Raw genomic sequence first — 20,738 nt, 5'->3', positions numbered from 1 at the left:
CAACTTCCATTCCTTCCAGCAGGGTGCATCCCAGACACACATAAGTCATTTTCTTCACGTATTTCCATTACTTCACCAGGAAAATAATCCCCATCATATACCATAAACACCACTCCACATGCTTTGAATCGCTTAGATGACCCCCCCCCCCATCCCCCCCCCCCGATTCCATCGCCGTCTCCTTTGCCATAGGATGTCGCAAAGTAATTCCACCTAAATCACATTGTGCTTGCCTACAAGGCCTTGGATAGTGCCTGGATAGTGGCAGGAATATATTTGTTTTTAAACTGGCGCATCTGACCCATAGAGCTATATCTGACCGGACCATAAACCTGTTTGAGATATGGCGGACACAATGCATGTTATAACACCTCTTACAAATATTCTGCCATTTCATTGGTTTAGAGCGCGTCACATGAAATGTCTTAGTTCTACTAGACGGCGGCCGTGTGACAGTGCATCGTTTGCCGTTGCGATAGTGCATCGTTTGCCGTGTGATAGTCCGACGACTATCACACGGCGTGCAGTACCCAGACGTATTTTTACCCACCTCGTACCTAAAAAACAGTTGTGCATCTGTGTGTATCTGAAACGCGCGTACGATCGTTTCGTGTACGAAGATGATGCATAGTCTGTTAGAAATAGAACGCTCCGGGATCACCTCGGGAGTCGTAGTATACAAATATTGAGTGGCTCAGAGTGGAGTGGGAGGAATATTACCGCAAGGTAAACTTTGGACTGTTCCATTTCACGAGGCGAAGCCACTCAATGTTTGTTTTATATAACTGACATATAGATCCTTGTCATTTGATGTATTTTAAAAGTATAACATTATGAAAAATCACACAAATTACTGACAACCAAAAATCATATAGCGCCGCGTAGCGGCAACAGTGCACAAATTGGATCACAACCTTTTGCACAGGTGGTGCTCCTTTGTTTTAGCAGCGGCGCGGCGGCGCTGTACTGCTCAAAAACATTGGGAACAAGGATGATCCTAACTGTTGAATGGGAAATTCTATTCCCCATGGGTGAATAGGTCTTTTTGATCGCCGGTGCGGATGGGAGTAACAGTGAATGTCACGTGACGGTGAAGTAAGTCCCACCATCAAATGACAAGGATCTGTATGTCAGTTATATAATATGGAAATATTGACTGCTATGAGGGGCACAGTTAAAATTGTAGACCCAAGGTGATGTCAAAACCATCCCCATGACTATGCCCGAAGCGAAGCTGAGGGCATAGCCATGGTTTTGACATCACCGAGGGCCTATATATAATATAACTGTTCCCCGATTTATAATTCTTAGAGATGTACGCAGAGCTAGCATGTGAAACGGCGCGCATGGTAGAGAGGTTGGTCGCGTCGTGACACGGAACGCTAGTCGTACATCATACAAATCAAAGTATCAAAATTGCGTCATAGTCAATTGACTATGCCCCGGGCATAGTCACTATGACGTCATCTTGGTGTTGAAAATGGAGTCATGGAAATAGCTATCTATTTCCATGACTCCATTTTCAACCAATCAGATTAGAGGATTCTCTTAATGAGGTATATACAAAGTCATATAGACTAGTCGCATCAACACTATGAGGTTTCAGTAAATTTGTGCGTATTGACCATAAAAATAGAACGCGTGTTATTCAGTGAAGTGCGCATTTTTGTTGGCGACGCGGCGTTTACACGTAAACGTTCATGGTGAGCGTGGCATCAGTCGCCGCGTGTGAGGCGTGATCACGTCCGCCATACCTCAAAAAGGCTTATTGTATACGCCTCTCTTAATAATTATGCATGACGTCATAATTCTTACCCAAAATGAGGCTATGGGCGCACATCCCCCATCACTTGAAGTGGCTGTATGCGCCCATCACCTCGTTTTAGATTAGCATTGTGACGTACCTCATGCATAAATCTATATAATTAAAGTTGAACGCCAACTTCCTACCCGCGGTGCTGCGATATCCTACTATCCGCTTGCGCTCGGTTACCTCGCCCCCCTCGAGGACGAGGTTGTGCCGGGCGCCGCCATTGTTGTTTTAGGGCGCCACCATGTTGTGTCATGTCAAGTGGTGCCCGGCACCCTGCTGAATTGATGCGTCCTGGGGTCATTTTCCGGGTACCCGTGGGTTGGGGGAATGTGTTGTTTGTTGCGTCACAGTCAAAGCGCGAGCGTGTAGAAACTTCGGGGTTGGGCCGGGGGCATAGAGTTATATGTTCTTATAGGCCTTTTCACACTACAAAAAATCTTCGTGTTGGACACGGATACGATCCGGAGAATGTGCACTGACCTTTTCACACTACAACTTTTTAACACGGTGTCGATCCGGTTATGGCACTTTATCCGTGTCGAAACCAACCCTGCCCGGGAGGTGGGTTGATAAATCTCTATCCGTGTCGATGATTCCAACACGGATCAAAAGCCGTAGTGTGAACACCTCCGGGTTAGTGTGAACACCTCCGGGTTAATTTTCGATCCGTGTTGATTGTGCACCATCCGCGCACATTACAGTTGTCCAGCGCGTACAAAAGGCGCTGCGTACATAACAAGAAGCCGCGTCCTGGGGCCTTTCTCAAACCACGGCTTGGGCTCCATGCGCTGTGTACGCAGCTCGGCCTTTAACCTGCATTTTCAGCGCGTATAGACCTTATGCATTGACGTCATCCAGCCGCCATCTTAGAGGAAAAGAGGTGACGAAACAATCGAGACGCACGGAGTTGTACGCGCGGCGCACAGTATTGGCCAATGAACAACCTCCTTTTGACCTCTAGGTGAGGGCGCCCTACTGAAATGACGTCAGGTGCATAAGGTCTATTGCTGATTGCACATCAGCCGCGGAGCCTGAGCCGGAGCCTAAGCCGAGGTTTGAGAAAAGCCCCAGCTTCGATCCGTGTAAGATTTTGCAGTGTGAAACGGTCCCACAATACCCGGATTGAAAGTTACACGTGAAACCAAAAAGCTGATTTCCTGCAGAGCTTGTGTGAAAGCGAAGCTGTTTGTATCCATGTTGAATTTCTTTTCTTTCTTTTGAGTGGAGCTCTAAGACTCCGTTTATTCATCACCAGTGAAAACAAAGTACAAACATCTTCAATGGAACATTAAACCATACTGTTAGATCAATACATTAAGGATACAAGAGGCTAGTTAAAAGACAATGAACAAAGGTGATATTACATATCAAACAACAAAAACATCAAAACATGATAAAAAGCAAATTTTTGCAAGAAAAACGTTCAACTTAAAACGAACGTAAAGGACAGTGACTGGAAAGTGTTGAAATTTTACCGAACCAACACGTACCCTATCCGGATAAGGTTCAACACGGATAGAAGGTCGACAGTGTGAAAAGGCCTAATATATAACTGTGAAAATGCCTAATATACCGTGTCTCTCAAAAAAATCTATACACTTTTGAAATGGCTGCCGAATGAAAAGTATATGATTCTGGAGGAAAAGGTTTAGGTGTATGGATAGCTTATGGTCTCAACTTTCACATGACACCAACAAGTCTGAAAATAATTCATTGTGAAGGGCTGAAAATAAGGCTGCGCAGGAATTAGCCTTCCCTCTGTGATAAGTCCTTTGTAGCTTTAAACAATTAAATCCAAGATTTCGGCTACTTCAGGAAAATGGGTAACCTGAAGAATAAGTAGCCAACATCTTTGACATTCCTGTTTTCAAAAAAACGTATTATTGAACAATCTTTGTACATAATCCCCATCTGATTATTAAGAAAAACCAATGAAATGTTCAACTCATCTTACAATAACTGAAATGCGGGATGAAGGTTTTTTTCAAAGTCACAGATGTTAAAAAACAAACACAGTTTGTAACATGGAAATTGCTACATGTACCATCACACCATCGCGACTCACATGAAGACACCACTGAGTCTACCAGGGAAAGTTACAATGCTACAAGAACAAAAATGCATTTCCTGTTCACTTATGAATATAAAAAAAATGGTTTAATAAACCATAAACTTCATTCAGCAAACCAAAACTGATCGTATTTGAGCATGAATTTATTACATCACCCTCAATTTTGTAAGCTCTCAAGTTGGAAGGCTAATTCCTGCGCAGCCTTATTTTAAACACTTCACAAAAGTGAGCAGTGCTCACCCAGCCATTAATTATTTTCGGAATTTTTGGTGTCATATGAAAGTTGAGACCATAAGCTATCCATAAACAAAACCTTTTTTCCCCAGAATCTTTTATTTTTTATTCGGCAGCCATTTCAAAAGTGTATAGTTTTTTTGGAGACACCGGGTATATAACTATACGCCTTTTTAAAGTCGACTTATGCATGACGTCATAAATGGGCGCACGTTCCCCATCACTTGCCGTGGCTGCGCCCATCGCCTCGTTTTGAGTAAGCATTGTGACGTACCTCATGCATAAATATTAAGAGAGGCGTATACGCCAGTAGGGCAGGTGTGGCGGCCTCAGTGCTCTGGCGGTCTCAGAGCTCCGGGTGACGTCACCAGGGATTTCGGCACGCAGTAATCACGGTCTCAGATCTCTGGCGTGCCAAGCTCTCTGGGATGACGTAGCATGCTGTCGTTGCGGGTGGAGTCTCCGGTGCTCTGCTGCATGCTGCGATAGGTTTTCCTATCCGTAACCGCGATGGCCTTTTTTTCTTAACCGGATATCCGCATAGGGCGCAAATACCTCTGTACAAACCGGATAATTCTGTAATAACAACCGAGTAACCGGATATTCTTTAACTATCCGAATATCCGCGGACGTCGGGCGACAACGGATATAAATGTTTCGTCTGAATCCTTATGAAACTTCTGTTAAGACAGCATAAAACAGTATAAATTAAGTATTTAACTATGCTCACCTCCGTGAAGAGTTAAAACAATGAAATTTCTGACGTAATTTGTCCAAAGATTACACAAGTTTTCCTTCACGTAGAGTCAATTACGATCAAAAGAAAAAGCAAATCGCCATCTTTAAATTAGATCCGGTTATTTTTATGAATGAACCGAGTGACACTGTCTAAAACTAATATCAATCCGCCCATAAGATCTCATTCACAAACGAACAGCGTCCTCTATTGGCAAAAAAAAAATATTTTTTTAATATTTTTTTTTACATAGCGCCCTCTCGTGGCGAAAAAATTATTCGAGTATCCGGTTAATTTCGGATAGTTGGCCAGCGGTATCCGAATAACAAAATTTCACTATTCGCCCAGCACTACAAAGAAGCAAATAAAAAGGGACTACAATGATAAGGGATAAGGAACAGAAAAATGTTGAACTGGACGCAGGAAGAGAACCACTATACGCGGGACCCGCACATTACTGGAAAACATTATAACTGGGTATATACGAGACTGGAAAGAATAGCGGGACCCTTGCAAAACTTGATGAGTTATGGGCAAACATTGGCACTCAAATATCAATGCCAATGCACGGGACTGCGCGGACGGGGGCGCGGGTAAGATATGGGACGGGAGAGGGATGGAGCACACGGTGGGACAGGGAGTGAGGGAAAGGCAAAAAACATGACGTGATAAAATGAACGGGAAGCAAAGAACACCAAGGGGAAAATAACTGTTTGCCCATAACTTATGTTTTCCAGTTTCGCCCGGCTAGTAGTTCTTTCCCACTCCCGTTTATATCCCGTTGCGGGACCCGAAAGGAAAACAAAAAAAGAGACTTGGAAACGATACTTGGAAACGATACAAGACAGGGATACATTAACTGATGAACGGGAACAACATAAACAAAGCAGGTATAAAACGGGACTGGGAGAGAGAACCACCAGCGGGACAAATAAAAAGAAACGGGAAAAAGACACGGGCAAGTGTACGTTTTACAATGAGCACTGAAAGGTTCCTCGTGACCCCGAGTGTCCCTAACCACTTCCCCCCCCCCCCTTCCTTCACCCCGCTACTTGCATAATTCTAAACGCAACGATTTATAACGGGTCCCGCAACAGGATATAAACGGGAGTGGGAAAGAACCACTAGCCGGACTCCCGCGCAAAACTGGAAAATATGAGTTATGGGCAAACAGTGGCAAGCAAAGAACAATGCCATCGCACGGGTTTGCAAGGACGAAGGCACACTCCTAGCTCGAGAGGCGCGGGTTAGTATGGGACGGGAGAGGGAGGGGGGCACAATAGGGAGGTTTAGATGCACGTTACGCGAGCAAAACGTGAACGTGAACGTCAGAAAATTGTGTTGCTTATAGGTGACGTCACCATCACTTTAGGCTTATTTCATGCTCACGTATGATATCTGCATGTACGTACCTGACGTGAGAAACGGTAACTAAGATTAGTACAACAACATTTTGTGACGTTCACGTTCACGTTTTTGCTCGCGTTAAGTGCATCTAAACCTCCCTAATGTGGGACAGGGGACGGGGGTACGGCAACAACAAAAAATACGGGGCCGGGGATATAACAGGCCTTCGGGTAATAAAATAATAGTGTCTCATAATCGATACTGTTTAGAAAAATAATAAACTGAACGTAAAAATAAACGAAACGGGGTATGGAAGGGACTGGTACTAGCAGGACCCACGTGCCAGTTGGAAAATGGATTGGATCGACAAAATAATGAGAATGGAAAAAAGACGGGCAAGTGTATTCGATTTCACAAGGCCAGGGTTATTGTGACACTGCCCTCTAATACCCCCGTAAATTTGAGCATTTTATACGAAAAGCTTTCAAGCGGGGTTGCCGTGCGAACCCCTGGGAAAAAATGGCGCGGCGAGATTGATTAGGTTGACATGTGCCCAGTTTTGTGCACAAAAAACATGAGGAAATCATGTTTCTTTTTACTCTTTATGGAAATTAAATGTTTTCCTGAACAACACAATTTCCTTATTAGGACATCATGATACACCAATGTGAAAAGGAAAACGATTGCGGCCCCCAGCACTTGCGTGACAGGATGTGTCTATAGAGCACAGATATTAGAACTTTTCACACTGTCAACCTTCTCAGGGCTGTATGCTTCGTTTTTGAAAGGGCAAGGGCACCAAGGCATTTTCTTCTTGGTTAGGGCACCCTATGATGAAATTGCAAATTTGTACTGGAGCATTTCAAGGGCACAAAGGCAATGACCAGGGGACACGGAGGCAATCACCTTCATTGTCTCCATGAAGTATCAGGCCTGCCTTCTATCCGTGTCGAACCTTATCCGGATAGGGTCCGTGTTGGTTTGGTAAAATTTCAACACGAATACAAACAACTTCGCTTTCACACTAGCTCTGCAGGAAATCAGCTTTTTGGTTACACGTGTAACTTTCAATCCGGATATTGTGGGAGCGTTTCACACTGCAAAATCTTACACGGATCAAAGCTGGTAGGCTTTTCTCAAACCTCGGCTTAAGCTCCGGCTCGGGCTCCACGTGCTGATGTAGGTTAATTTTAAAGAGCCAAAGGATGATCTCAATATGTCAACTAGTACCTTTTTATGGCCAAATAGAAATCGCAGATACCAGTTAATATTAACCATTTTACTCTCAAAATTTGCATTTAGTAATAAATAACTGGAGTCAAAAATGCACCTGGCCGCGCGGATTTTTCAGCCGAGAGTCAAAAACGGCTTAATGCCCCTGGACGCCAGTGACAATTTTCCCCTATTGGTTTTGAACACAGTTCTCCAGCTTTGGCATTTCCAAACCAAATAGCCGCCACGCACGTCACGATTCCTTTGTCGCGCGGGTTTGTTTGACCCCACGTTTTATTCAGAAATTTGGATTAACTCAACGTTTTTTAAAACTTTCTCCAGAAGACGATCACAGCATACTGATCGAAACGTCGAGTTAATCCAACGGTTCTTTTCAGAACCACCCCAACTTATTTAGAGATAGTCATTACATGGTGTTACCGCAAACTCTTCTATATCTTATTTCCACCAAGCAAAGTTTAAAATCCCACTTGATCAACATAGTTTGATCAAGTGTTGATCAAACTGCTGCATGACATCGCAAATATTTGCAAAGATATTTGCGACATCGCAGATATTTGCAAAGGTATTTACGACATCACAAGTATTTGAAAAATATTTGCGATGTGCGATGTCCCTTCAGGGCCACCATAGTTTCGTCATCGCAGAGTCCGATGAATATTCACCTGTAAATGACTTACAATAAAGGAACCTTGTGCATAAGTACGTTCGTCGTGTATGTAAATTGTGGGTGTAGCTACCCAGGGAGAGCTGTTCATATGCTCTGACCATAGAGTAAGGACGTGGTTGACCGGCCGACGTACCTCCAAAACCAATGAACACTATACTACGACGGACAACTCACATCTCCGACGGCCAACTCACAACTCACATGACTTGTGAACGTACCGATTTTGTTACCACTGCTTACGAAGACACGGCGAATGTTGCGACGTTCGAGCGATTGTTAAATATTTCTGTTCGCTAGCATTTTCTCCCCAGTGTGATGAGAGTAGCATTACGAAGATTGGTGGTCAATTTAGAAACCGCTTTCTAAATTTCAGCGAATGTTGCGAAGACGGTCATTCGCCGTCGATTTTTGTAAGCATTGTTATCGTTGGTAAAGTGTCCCTAAGCGTTGGCAACTTTCTTAAAGGCATTGGCTACCAATACGGGTCAAAATCGATTTAAAATGCTCTCACTTACCAGTGTATCCATGACATCGCCCCCTGGTTTATCATTAATTTTTTATTCAGGGGTATCAAATGGAAATCTGAGTGACAGGTGAACAAAATGTTAAAATGGTAAAGCAACAAATTTCCCTCCAAATATTTGTTTGTTCCCCGAATTTTAATTTCGAGGGAATGCAATAGCGTTTTGTGGGAACAAAATGCCCTTGATATGCCATTCTGTTAAGCCCCTATAACAAGGGACAGGTTAAACAGTATTGTTTGGAGAAAAAGAAAAAACAATACTGAAATTAATTCGTTACGTCGGAACATTAATTCGAGTGAACGAAATAGTATTATTATTTTTTCAAAATGACTTCAAAGGGAAACAAAATGATATTTTGAGGTAACAAAACAATATTTCAATGGGACGAAAGAAAAGAATCAAGATCTGTACATTGTGGAACGCCATGTGGATTTGTCGTTAAGCTGGCTTGTGAAGGACGTGAACTGTAGCCTATTGGCAAGATACAAAGAAAGCCATTTGCAACCCTCTCTGTGCCGCAGAACTTCATTTGGACAGAAGTGGAAATTGTTGAACAATTGGCATTGAGGGTAAAAACAATAATTAATCAACACTTTTTGTATTGCCATTGATAACGACTATGGTTATTTTGATTTGTTTCAGTTTGATGCACTCTTAGATGTTGGGACGTCATTGGTTGTCCTTTGGAGATTTTATGGCTCAAGTCAGACAGTTTATTCCAGAGAGAAAGAACGGAGGTAACAATTTTACTGTAAACAAAACAACTTGTATAAAAAAAACGAGTAATGGGGAGAGGTTGATAGTATAAAACATTGTGAGAAACGGCTCCCTCTGAAGTGACATAGTTTTCGAGAAAGAAGTAATTTTCCACGAATTTGATTTCGAGACCTCATCGATTTAGAATTTGAGGTCTCGAAATCAACCATCTAAACGCACTCAACTTCGTGTGACAAGGGTGTTTTTTCGTTCATCATTATCTCCCAACTTCGACGACCAATTAAGCTCAAATGTTCACTGGTTTGTTATTTTATGCATGAGTTGAGATACACCAAGTGAAAAGACTGGTCTTTGAAAATTACCAATATAGTGTCCATGTCTTTAAAGAGAGGATCATGTACTTTTTGTCTCACGGCTTTATATCAATTTTGAGACTTTGAATTGAAGCTTCTGCAACCCGTGGGCCTACACCCAAATATTTGTGTGTGATTTACTTAAACCCTGTTACTTTTAATCGTTTCGAGACCAAAGTGCACCAACATGCCGAGAGTTGCACCGAATGGTTGCAATATTAGATCTGAGATGTTCAATTTATATAAAAGTCTAACGACTAGTGAGGTCCATGTATCAAGTCCCTTGTTCAGAAAAACAACTCGAGTGTCTCTGAACTTGTTCTCTTTCCTTTTTAGTGCCCTGTTGGTGTTGGCATTTCTCTTCTTAGCTGCGTCATTGTCAGTTGGAATTAAGTCCATAATCTTCATTATCAAAGCAAGTGCAACCGAAGAGGTACTGTTTAATGGACTGATCCCATAAAACATATAAAACATATTGACTGCTTCGAGTGCTATGGTTAACACTCCCGAGGTGATCCCGGAGCTTTCTATTTTCACGAGGCGCAGCCGAGGGCAAATGGACTGGTCAGGGGATCACATAAACAGTCAATATTTGTTTTATAACACCCCAACATACTATTTATCATCATCGTATACGTAACGCTCGTACGCGCATTAAAGATACACAGATGTACAACTGGGCCCAATTTCATAGAGCTGCTAAGCACAAAAATTTGCTTAGCATGAAATTTTTGCTTTGATAAAAACAGGATTACCAACCAAATTTCCACGTGATTTTCAGGATGAGCAAACAACAGCTGAATACATGTAACAAGCAACATGCACCAAATGGAAATTTGGTTGGTAATCCTGTTTTTATTAAGAAAGAAATTTCATGCTAAGCAAATTTTTGTGCTAAGCAGCTCTATGAAATTGGGCCCTGATTGGCTTATACAGGGCGGATTAAAAAAACAAAAACTCCACGAAGATGCATCTTGCTTGGTGGACACGGAATATTCTGCCTTTTAATAAGGGAATAAAAGGGTAGCTACTATAGTTCTTTCACGGAAAACAGGCAATTCGACCCTAAAGGGTTTTAAACGGCCGTGAAAGAACTAGTAGCTACCCTTTTATTCTCATTCATATATACCTTTTTGGTTAAAAGGCGTAATAAGGCTCGTGAGGCAAAATAGCGAATTACTAAAAACAGCTCAGTATTATCGAATACAATACGGTCGTTTGACCATTATTAATTATGAATCTGAGGATGGCTATCCCCCACCACTGGGATCCAATGTACACATATATCTTTCTTCACTACTAAATTAAATGACTTTTCAACGATCGTCCTTGTCGCCTTCCCCCATCATACATTGGGACGCAATCTACTTCATTTACAGCTACAACTCAGCTACATCACATAATTATTAATAATACCCTCGCAAGATATTACCACAAAAAGTATTTTTTTAAAACTTTGCAAAAAAATTATGTACAAAGTCAAGGAATTTTAGTTACAAAACTTGTACGAAAAGAAACGAGGTGAACAATAAACACAATAACAAGGACTTTTCGGAGAACTCATCGTTGGCAAATCTTGGAAGGAAGTAAAATAATAAACTTGACTAAACTCGGAAAGGAAATCTGTTTGTTTTAAAATCAGTCCAATGGAGTGAAATATTGAGAGTAAACCATCCACCACACATGCATGTGGTATTTATTTATGTATGTTTGTGTTGTGTTACAGATATTATCCCTGTATGTCGTGGCAACCGTTGCAGTTATAATTAGTTTGATACTCTTTGTAAGTAAACTTCACGTGGGATACAAGCTCCAGAGTAAAACTCTTGTAAGCGATGGTGAGTTATGAACATCCCTTTTATCTCTTTTTTTTAAATATAAATTAAATGTTCAATTGCAATCTTTAAAAGTTTTGTTACTGCATACTGCTATAAAATAATCAAAACCTAAACATTATTTAGAGTTTGGTTAAGTTCCTTGTGTGAAGATGTAAACTAACATTGCTTTCTAATTGTTTGTGACAATTCTTTTAGGAAAGCTGTTAAACTCTCAGCTCTTCTCTAAAACTAGTTATACTATGAAATTTTGGTGAAAATAATATGTCAATGTCAAAACTGCTCTGAACCTCAACTTTGCAATATTTCAAGAGTACGTAGACACTTTGATTTTGAATCAAGTCACCAAAGTAATTTGTCCCGCTTGTTTTATCCCGCCTGGATTATGGCAACTCCCTACCTCGATCTTCAGTATTACGTATTCCAATCTCTTAGTATAAAACTCCAGCGATTTTGGCTGGTACATGTAACTCTCGTCTGGTAAGGCAGCATACTTTTGTTGTGCTTTGTGCTTAAGCAGCTCTGTGAAATTGGTCCCAGATCACTGGACACTGTTTCGTCATTCAACTTAAAAACTCAACTGTTTCCAGTTGCCCTTAAAGGCAGTGGACACTATTGGTAATTACTCAAAATAATAATCAGCATAAAACCTCACTTGATTACGAGTAATGGGGAGAGGTTGATAGCATAAAACATTGTGAGAAACGGCTCCCTCTGAAGTGACGTAGTTTTCGAGATATATCAAGTGAGAAGACTGGTCTTTGACAATTACCAATAATATAGTGTCCACTGCCTTTAAAATATAAATTTGTTTCTTGCTGCATAAGCGTCGTGATCAAGATGGGATAGCGCTATAGAAACCATGTTATTGTTTATACTATCCTGCTTAAATGTAGCCTTGCTCAAGGCAGTCGCATTATTCGCTCCGAAAAGACGCAGCTGTAAACCCACCCGCCGTATACCCTGTGCATGGTGTGTGCGATCACACCGAATGACCAACCCGTATACACACTGTCACATCGCACGAATACTGTTCACACAAGTCATCGCACTCGTACACCACTAACCGCATGCGGAGGCCGTCAGGCCGACAGCCTTGTCGGATCTGTATCTTCCCGTTTTAATGTGTTGTATTGAAAAAATTCCAATAGTGGACGAAATTGGGGGGGCTCTAGGATATGCTAGTATGCAGCTCATGAATATGTATATCGTTCGTCAGACCTATCAGACAACACAGGATGTGAGGCAAATGAATTATTCATTTTAACGTCCAATCACGCACTTCCCTTATCACGACCTTTGGACCCTATCATGCGACCGTGGTGGTGGTGTGTGAGGTAAACATGTCTCGTCTTTCGCGGGCATTATGGTAATGAGCTGACCGTGGGAACTCTTCGCTTATTATAGTAATGAGGTCAGTGGCTTCAACACAAATCCTACAAGGCTGTCGCCCTGACGGCCTCCGCATGCGGATAGTGTACGGGGGCATCGTGTCGTGCGATGTTACGCACAGTGAATACGGGTGGGTTTTTATACAGCGGCGGTCTTTTTTCGGAGTGAATAATTCGACTGCCTTGAGCAAGGCTAGCTTAAATGTACAACACAATTGAAAACACGAGTATAAAATAAACATGATTTATCTGACTAACACAATTCTATATAGAGTGTTATGTTTCAATTTCAGATAAACTAGACAAACGGAAGACGGAAATGTAAATCATGTTGGTAAACTAAACTCTAGTTTCAACTCGTTTTAATAGAAGGTTTCTTATCTTAGTTAATCAGTGAACGATGCATACTACGTGCACGAATGCATATCGGAAAAGTGTTTCAGTCATGAAATGCAACACATGTACAATAGGCCTACAGAGCTCAAGGGTGTCGGAAAACAGATAAGTTTTACAGAGCTTCTTACTTTATTACGCCAAGGCATTTTTACATTGCAATAAAAGACAAGTGACTTGTTCTTAAACTGCCGTTTAAAACTTTGCAGGGTCGTGGCCTTTATCGCACAGCACAACCCTGCCGGTTTTAAACGTTCAACCCCTCTATTCCCTTATTCTATACACATGGTAGACGTTTGCTTTCCCTATCACTGACATCTTTACATTGTTCTTGAGAGACTCGTCTTAACTTGTCGAAATAATCAAGCTTTCGGTTTCCTTCTTCAGTTCTTCGCCCGCTTCTATAAAGGCTGGCTCACAGTCATAGTATACAAATATTGAGTGGCTCAGAGTGGAATGGGAGGAATATTATCACAAGGTAAAATTTGGACTGTTCCATTTCACGGGGATCCCGACAAAAACTAATTTTGAGCACTTTATTTCACTGCTACTAATAATTGGCGGACTTTTTCGAGCAATGGCTCAAATGAAAGCTTGTTACTTTCTCGACCCCATCAAAATACCTTTTGAATTTTAAATCAAAATTTTTGGGTCAAATCGGCAAAAAATCTGACATAGCATCTTTTATAAGGGAATCAATGTGTGGTGAAGAGGTTTTCAACTAGTGGTTTAAACCCACGCCGAGGCCTGGACTTGATAATTTTACCGAGACGAAGTCGAGGTAAATGATCAAGAACCAGGGCCCCATTTAAAAGAGCTGCTTAACGGTTAGCAACTTTTTTTGCTTAACGTAGCAAAAATCATTGCTCTAACTCTGGAGGAATGTACACATATTTCACGAGGTTAAGCACATAAACAAACAGCGCGCACAAGTTTTTAGATCGTTTGCTAAAGCAAAAAAGAAGAAGGTAGGCCCCTACTGACAAAATGGCGGGCGATATAAATGCAGAGTGGCGATAAAAAATAATCATTGCCTTCTCTGTCTTACATGTACTATTTGTAATATTATAATAACAACAACAGCAACAGCAACAGCAGCAGCAGCAGCAGCGGCAGCGGCAGCGGCAGCGGCAGCGGCAGCGGCAGCGGCAGCGGCAGCGGCAGCGGCAGCGGCAGCGGCAGCAGCAGCAGCAGCAGCAGCACGCAGCATTTTAGATGTTTGCTTCAGCAAAAAGGAAGAAGGTGATGACAAAATGGCGGGCAAAATAAATGCGGAGTGGCGATAAAAAAGTCATCACCTTCTATGTATTATTGTTTAATGGTTTAAAGTGCCCCTCGAAAGGTTTACACACAAACTTGAAAGTAAACAAGAAGATAATACATAGTACGAATATTTCTGAAGCTTTTTAGACACTCGTTTGCTTCGCTACACCTACCATTCAAACACACGTACAATACACACCGCTGCGCCGGCACAATAACAACGTTTGCAATGATGTTGCACTATGCGCTGTGTGAATGGGGTGCTTGAGCATAATAGAGGCTTTAAGGACCCTTTTTGTTTGCTGACCGCTTTAAGCAAAAAAGTGATAGGTGTGCCCAATAAGCACAACAACAACCGTTACAGGCAGCTTTATGAAATTTGGCTCTATGCTTAAACAGAGTGCTTAAGCAGAAATGGGGCTTTAAGGACCCTTTTTGCTTGCTTGCCTGTCGCTATAAGCAAATAACATTGCTTAATCAAGGCTATGAACTGAAAAATTTGCTAGGTGCGCCCGATAAGCACAAAATCGACCGTTAAGCAGCTCTATGAAATTGGGCCCTGGCCTCGGCGGGTTTAAATCACTAGTTGAAAACCGATTCAACACACTTTGATTCCCATTCATAAATACCTTTTCGGTCAAAAAACATCAACACTTGTTGGTCAAAAGATAAAATAAATGCAAATATTATAATTATTCAATGATTTCTTTCAACACAACACCCCTCCAGCTATGAAATGGTTAGGCCCTCGGGTAAACAACTCCTTATAAGGAGATGCTGTGCGCGTCGTGCGTATCGCGTGATGTTGCACAACTGTTTCAGCCGTTGCTCTCAACCAATAGGAATGAAGAAACTGTCTTATACGCACAGGTGCAAGCGCGCGTGTCACGCCCATAACACTTTTTACTGGTGTTATATCATCCATTCAAACAACACCTCGTGCGTGTATACAAACAGAACCACAATCTTAAAGCACATTAAAAGTAGGATAGCGCCCGGGAATGACGTCGCACAATTGTAATGCGCATGACAAGTAGAATAGCTCCCGGTGAAAAAAAGAAAATAGCCTCCCGCTGATCTATTCTTCTTGTCATGCGCATATACCACTGCTGTAATTAGCAAAATTAACACCTGGCAAGTGATGATGAATGGACCAATGAGAACTCGACTATCAGTCATGAATATGTATGAGGTATAGTAAATGTAAAGAGGGACAGGAAGGTGAGATGAGCCGGTCCTCTACTTAATAAAGGACGAGCATTCGCCAAAATACATTACGATAACAAAAAAATCACAAGCCAATGACGTTTATATGAAAATCTCTTTTATACAGGTTTTAATACTTCCAACCCATAGCAAACATTACATACAGTATACACTACATGTAGCCTACATTACACAGTCACAGTGCACAAAGTTCACAAAAAGGTCAGCACACACAGAGGCTAACGGATGCACGTGTGTGACAGTGCTGCCTGGCATACACACATGGTTTTACAAATAAAACGATCCAAATGAAGAGCTACAAAATCACAATAATTTGGGCATTAATGGGGGTAAAAACACAAAATATTACTCACGAATATCTCTTAGAACTTATCCCTCCCATATAAATAGGTTTTTGGAGCATGGCCAGAGCCATGCTCCCTATAAAAATAAAGAGAATCACCGACCAAATAAATTAGTTGCTCTTCCAAGTCGAAGCTAAAGAAAAAGAGGGTGACTGTCACGTGACAATACCAAAGTTAACTTTGAACAAGTTCAACACTGACGGTGCACTTGGTGGATCCCTTCATAAAATTAGTAATTAAAAAGCAACTTCTCTCCTAACTGCCTAATGACTTTTGAAATATTTGTTTTTGTTGCAGGTTACAGTTCCTTTGCTTGTGGTATTGGTGCATTGGGAGTTATATTGAGTGCATTTGTACATTCAAAAAACGAAGAAATATACTACTTAGATGCAATTGTAGGCTTAGCAATTGCTGCACTTCTGATGGGATATGGACTTAGGTAAGTACTGCTGACAATATATTTGAAAAACACTTTAAATAAAAACAACCTTTTTATTATCAGTAAAGATTTTGTTTAAAAGAGGATCAACAATAATCTTGATTTTAATAGGTAGGCCTATATCTCAGTTTTTCTTTTACGACGTTTCGGTTTAGATTGTATAGGAATCTGAGAATGTTAGTGCATTAGCACATGCAACTAAAGATTTTTTGAGAAGCCGAAACTTGTAATAAAGTTTCATATTTATACCGTGGTAGCATTTGCAGTTGAATTTGATACCCGCCAGTCACTTTTTCATCTTTTTCAAATATTGTTACTGTGCTTTTAATGTTTTAAATGTTGTCAATTATAAATACAATCATCCATACAGTAGTGTTAAAGTGATTCACTTCACATTATTTAGCAATTCAGTCAACACATAACGCATTGAAAGATTCCTGATAATGAACAAAATATAAATCAGCTGTTAGTGATGTACATTGCAAGGATTCAGTTACTGTGAGCCCATCTAAACAAGTGTTACAGGTGTGGTTTGTCTCCTGCAAAGGTGATTGGTATTATTTTGTTTTCATTTCTAAGCATGTTAAATAATCCTTTAAAATTTTCAAAAATGTCTGTACCTTTTTCTTTGTAATAAGTTTTTTTTCCAGATACCAATAAGTGTAAGTTACAACCCCGCCCCCTCCCTAAATAACCTTAGGAAGTTGTGCTTATCAAGCTAATGAACTAATGAACTTGTGGGAGGAGTGTTTGCTCCAAAAGGATTCGGTGTGGTTTCGACCTTTCAAACAGTCACTGCCTATCTCCCTTAAAGACCAACAGTCCACCCAAATAAGTTTAACACATGGCTGTACCCACAATAGGGTAGTTCTTAATCTCCACACACTAAGCAAAAACTTCAAACATCACTGAATCAATATTCAGTGATGTAACGGAATAACATGCAAGTTAGCCCATCTGAGAGCAGTTAAAGGGATAAATTTAATATTTTGCAAGACACCCTCTTAAGTTTGACAGAGCAACTGACCAGTGCAAAGGTGATTGGTATTATTTTGTTTTCATTTCTAAGCATGTTAAATAATCCTTTAAAATTTTCAAAAATGTCTGTACCTTTTTCTTTGTAATAAGTTTTTTTTCCAGATACCAATAAGTGTAAGTTACAACCCCGCCCCCTCCCTAAATAACCTTAGGAAGTTGTGCTTATCAAGCTAATGAACTAATGAACTTGTGGGAGGAGTGTTTGCTCCAAAAGGATTCGGTGTGGTTTCGACCTTTCAAACAGTCACTGCCTATCTCCCTTAAAGACCAACAGTCCACCCAAATAAGTTTAACACATGGCTGTACCCACAATAGGGTAGTTCTTAATCTCCACACACTAAGCAAAAACTTCAAACATCACTGAATCAATATTCAGTGATGTAACGGAATAACATGCAAGTTAGCCCATCTGAGAGCAGTTAAAGGGATAAATTTAATATTTTGCAAGACACCCTCTTAAGTTTGACAGAGCAACTGACCAGTGAAATTCATTTAAAAAAACCATTGTCTTCAGATGGTACTGTATGGACAGTATAAAATGTCTGTCAGGTTTGAGAACAATAATTATTTACATTGCCTTTAACTATATTTTTATTGGCTTGTTCTTAGTTTGCTTTTGAGTAACTGGAAGAAACCTGACACCACTTAAGAAGTGTTGGTAACCTGTCAGCATTGGAACCATCAATTTTCAAGTATACAACCATTCTCGTGGCAGTTTGGAAGTTCCCTAATCACCGAATGAAACAACCTAAAGTATTGAGGAATCCGTCTAAAAAAATCCTATGAAAGGATTGCAATGTCACTCTTAATGACTTATTTTTTTTCCATAGAGATTACAAAAAATCTGATATTCATAATCATATGACATAATATTGCAATATTTCAAGCTTAATCGATCATTTAGAAAATATTATATTACTTACAATATGTATGGCAAATATCACAACCAGGACTTTCCCTTTAAGTACATACAATACAGAATCTACTTCATATGCAGTTTGAAACAAATGTTTGAAATGGAAATGTAACTTCACACTTAATACTGAACATTCAGGTTTGACAATACAGCTGCTGATGCTGCAAACTACTTTGCATGTAAGTTTCATCTTCAGGCAACATACACCATGCTACGCGGTAGCTCTGGACAGATCTGTTTGACTTTGCTTTAATAGTCATAATGGCTATTCTTATTAGCATAAAAATGAAGAGAAAACTAGTTGAATTTTTCCAAGACAAAAAACCATCAGGAAAACAAATTGGGTGCATCTTTAATAGTTTTTGAATTAAAAAAGAACAATTTTAACATGCAACCTCCGGCGGCAAAACTTTGGAGGTAAAAATTCAAAATGTTGAAATCCCGCTCAGCGCTATGATCAAAGCTGGCATGTGACTGTGCATGGAATGATGGAATGAGGTTGGGGGTGGGGGTGGGGGGGGGGGATACTGCAGTGATGTAGCTGTTTGAGAGCTTTAAAGGCAGTGGACACTATTGGTAATTACTCAAAATATTTATTAGCATAAAACCTTACTTGGTAACGAGTAATGGGGAGAGGTTGGTAGTATAAAACATTGTAAGAAACGGCTCCCTCTGAAGTGCCATAGTTTTCGAGAAAGAAGTAATTTTCCATGAATTTGATTTCGAGACCTCAGATTTAGAACTTGAGGTCTCGAAATCAACCATCTAAATGCACACAACTTTGTGTGCCAAGGGTGTTTTTTCTTTCATTATTATCTTGCAAGTTCGATGACCGATTGAGCTCAAATTTTCACAGGTTTGTTATTTTATGCACATGTTGAGATACACCAACTGTGAAGGCTAGTCTTTGCCAATTACCAATAATGTCCACTGCCTTTAATCCCATGTAGTCACATCCCTTCTTTGATCATGACGACCCAGCACTTTAGAGGGCTTTCTCGTTAATAATTGTTTGTATTCTTTAACAAAAATTCGCACTTTTTAGAGTTAATTGATTCAGTCATCTGATTTTTAATTAGGCATTTAATAATACTTCATTCTGCCATCTATTTAGTGCAACAAAAATAACAGTGTACATTGGTTTTAAATGTGTTTTTTGTTTTTTCCCTCCCCCTCCTTTGATTTGTTTTTGATGCATTCATGGCAGTTTAAAAAAAAATCTAAAGAAGAAAACACAATATTCAACAGAAATCTGTATTTGCCCTAAAAGTTAGCATGGTACTGAAAACCCCCACACATTTTTAACATCCAAATAGATTGACTTTCAAAGATTAAATTTCAAGATTAACTTTAAAACAAGCAATCTTGTCCTTTTTAATTTTGAACACAGTGTTGCAATTAATGGAATTGCATTTGGGATTTAAAAGAACATTAAAGGAACATTACAGAATTGGTTTTTGCTAACAAAACAGTTGCTGACAGTGTAAGCACTTTATGTAACCACCATATACATAAACTGACAAACCTGTAAAAGTTTTAGATCGATTGGCCATCTGGGTCACGAGAGAATAGTGAATAACAGATCACAAATTTTGCATGACATGATGCCAAAGTAAACACTAAACGCGAAGTTAGATTATTTATTTCTCATTAAATATGACATTTCAGACAGAAATATTTCAAGGGATGTTTTCTACTATCATTAGACCATGTAACTTTTATGAAAATCTGTGATCTTCACGATTTTTGTTTCATACCAGTTCTGTAACGTTCCTTTAAATAATTATTCTTTGCTAACAAAACAGTTTTTTTCTCATCAAATATGACATTTCAGACAAAACTAAAATCTAGGTTTATTTGTTCATTAAATAGACGAGGAAAAAAAGCTTATAGCAAAATTTAGGTTAACAATGTAAGAATTTGTCAAAATAAATCATGTTTCAGACTTTAATCACATTGTATAAATGTTTCCCTTCTGTTCATGTGATTTCACTATTTCTCATGATATACAAACTTGTTTTTTGAATTTAAGCTGTTTTGTTATTTTTTGTGTTTCAAAAATGGCCCATTTTAAGTGACATAAATTAATTTGAAGATATATGGAAATAAATTGCCATCAATATAGTTTCTTGCTTCCCTTGCTACGAAATGATGTGTCACATTTTATCAAATTATTGCTATTTGTGCTTTATTT

General features: G+C 40.0%; 1 protein-coding gene across 1 annotated transcript in view; it reads left to right on the top strand.

Annotated features, from left to right (window-relative positions):
- Positions 1-18,365, top strand: part of LOC139939776 (transmembrane protein 163a-like) — a 37,546-nt gene extending 19,181 nt beyond the window's left edge. The window contains exons 5-9 of the mRNA XM_071935890.1: positions 9,271-9,365; positions 10,035-10,131; positions 11,425-11,536; positions 16,449-16,590; positions 18,238-18,365. Of these exons, the coding sequence (XP_071791991.1) occupies positions 9,271-9,365; positions 10,035-10,131; positions 11,425-11,536; positions 16,449-16,590; positions 18,238-18,277 (486 nt within the window). The 3' untranslated portion in view covers positions 18,278-18,365. The remainder of the gene's footprint in view (positions 1-9,270; positions 9,366-10,034; positions 10,132-11,424; positions 11,537-16,448; positions 16,591-18,237) is intronic.
- The last annotated feature ends 2,373 nt before the right edge of the window (positions 18,366-20,738 follow it).

This window comes from Asterias amurensis, chromosome 7 (genome assembly GCF_032118995.1).
Source record: "Asterias amurensis chromosome 7, ASM3211899v1".
Lineage (NCBI taxonomy): Eukaryota > Metazoa > Echinodermata > Asteroidea > Forcipulatida > Asteriidae > Asterias > Asterias amurensis.
Note: the sequence above shows the minus strand (reverse complement) of the source record. Positions and strands in the feature narration are given on the sequence as shown.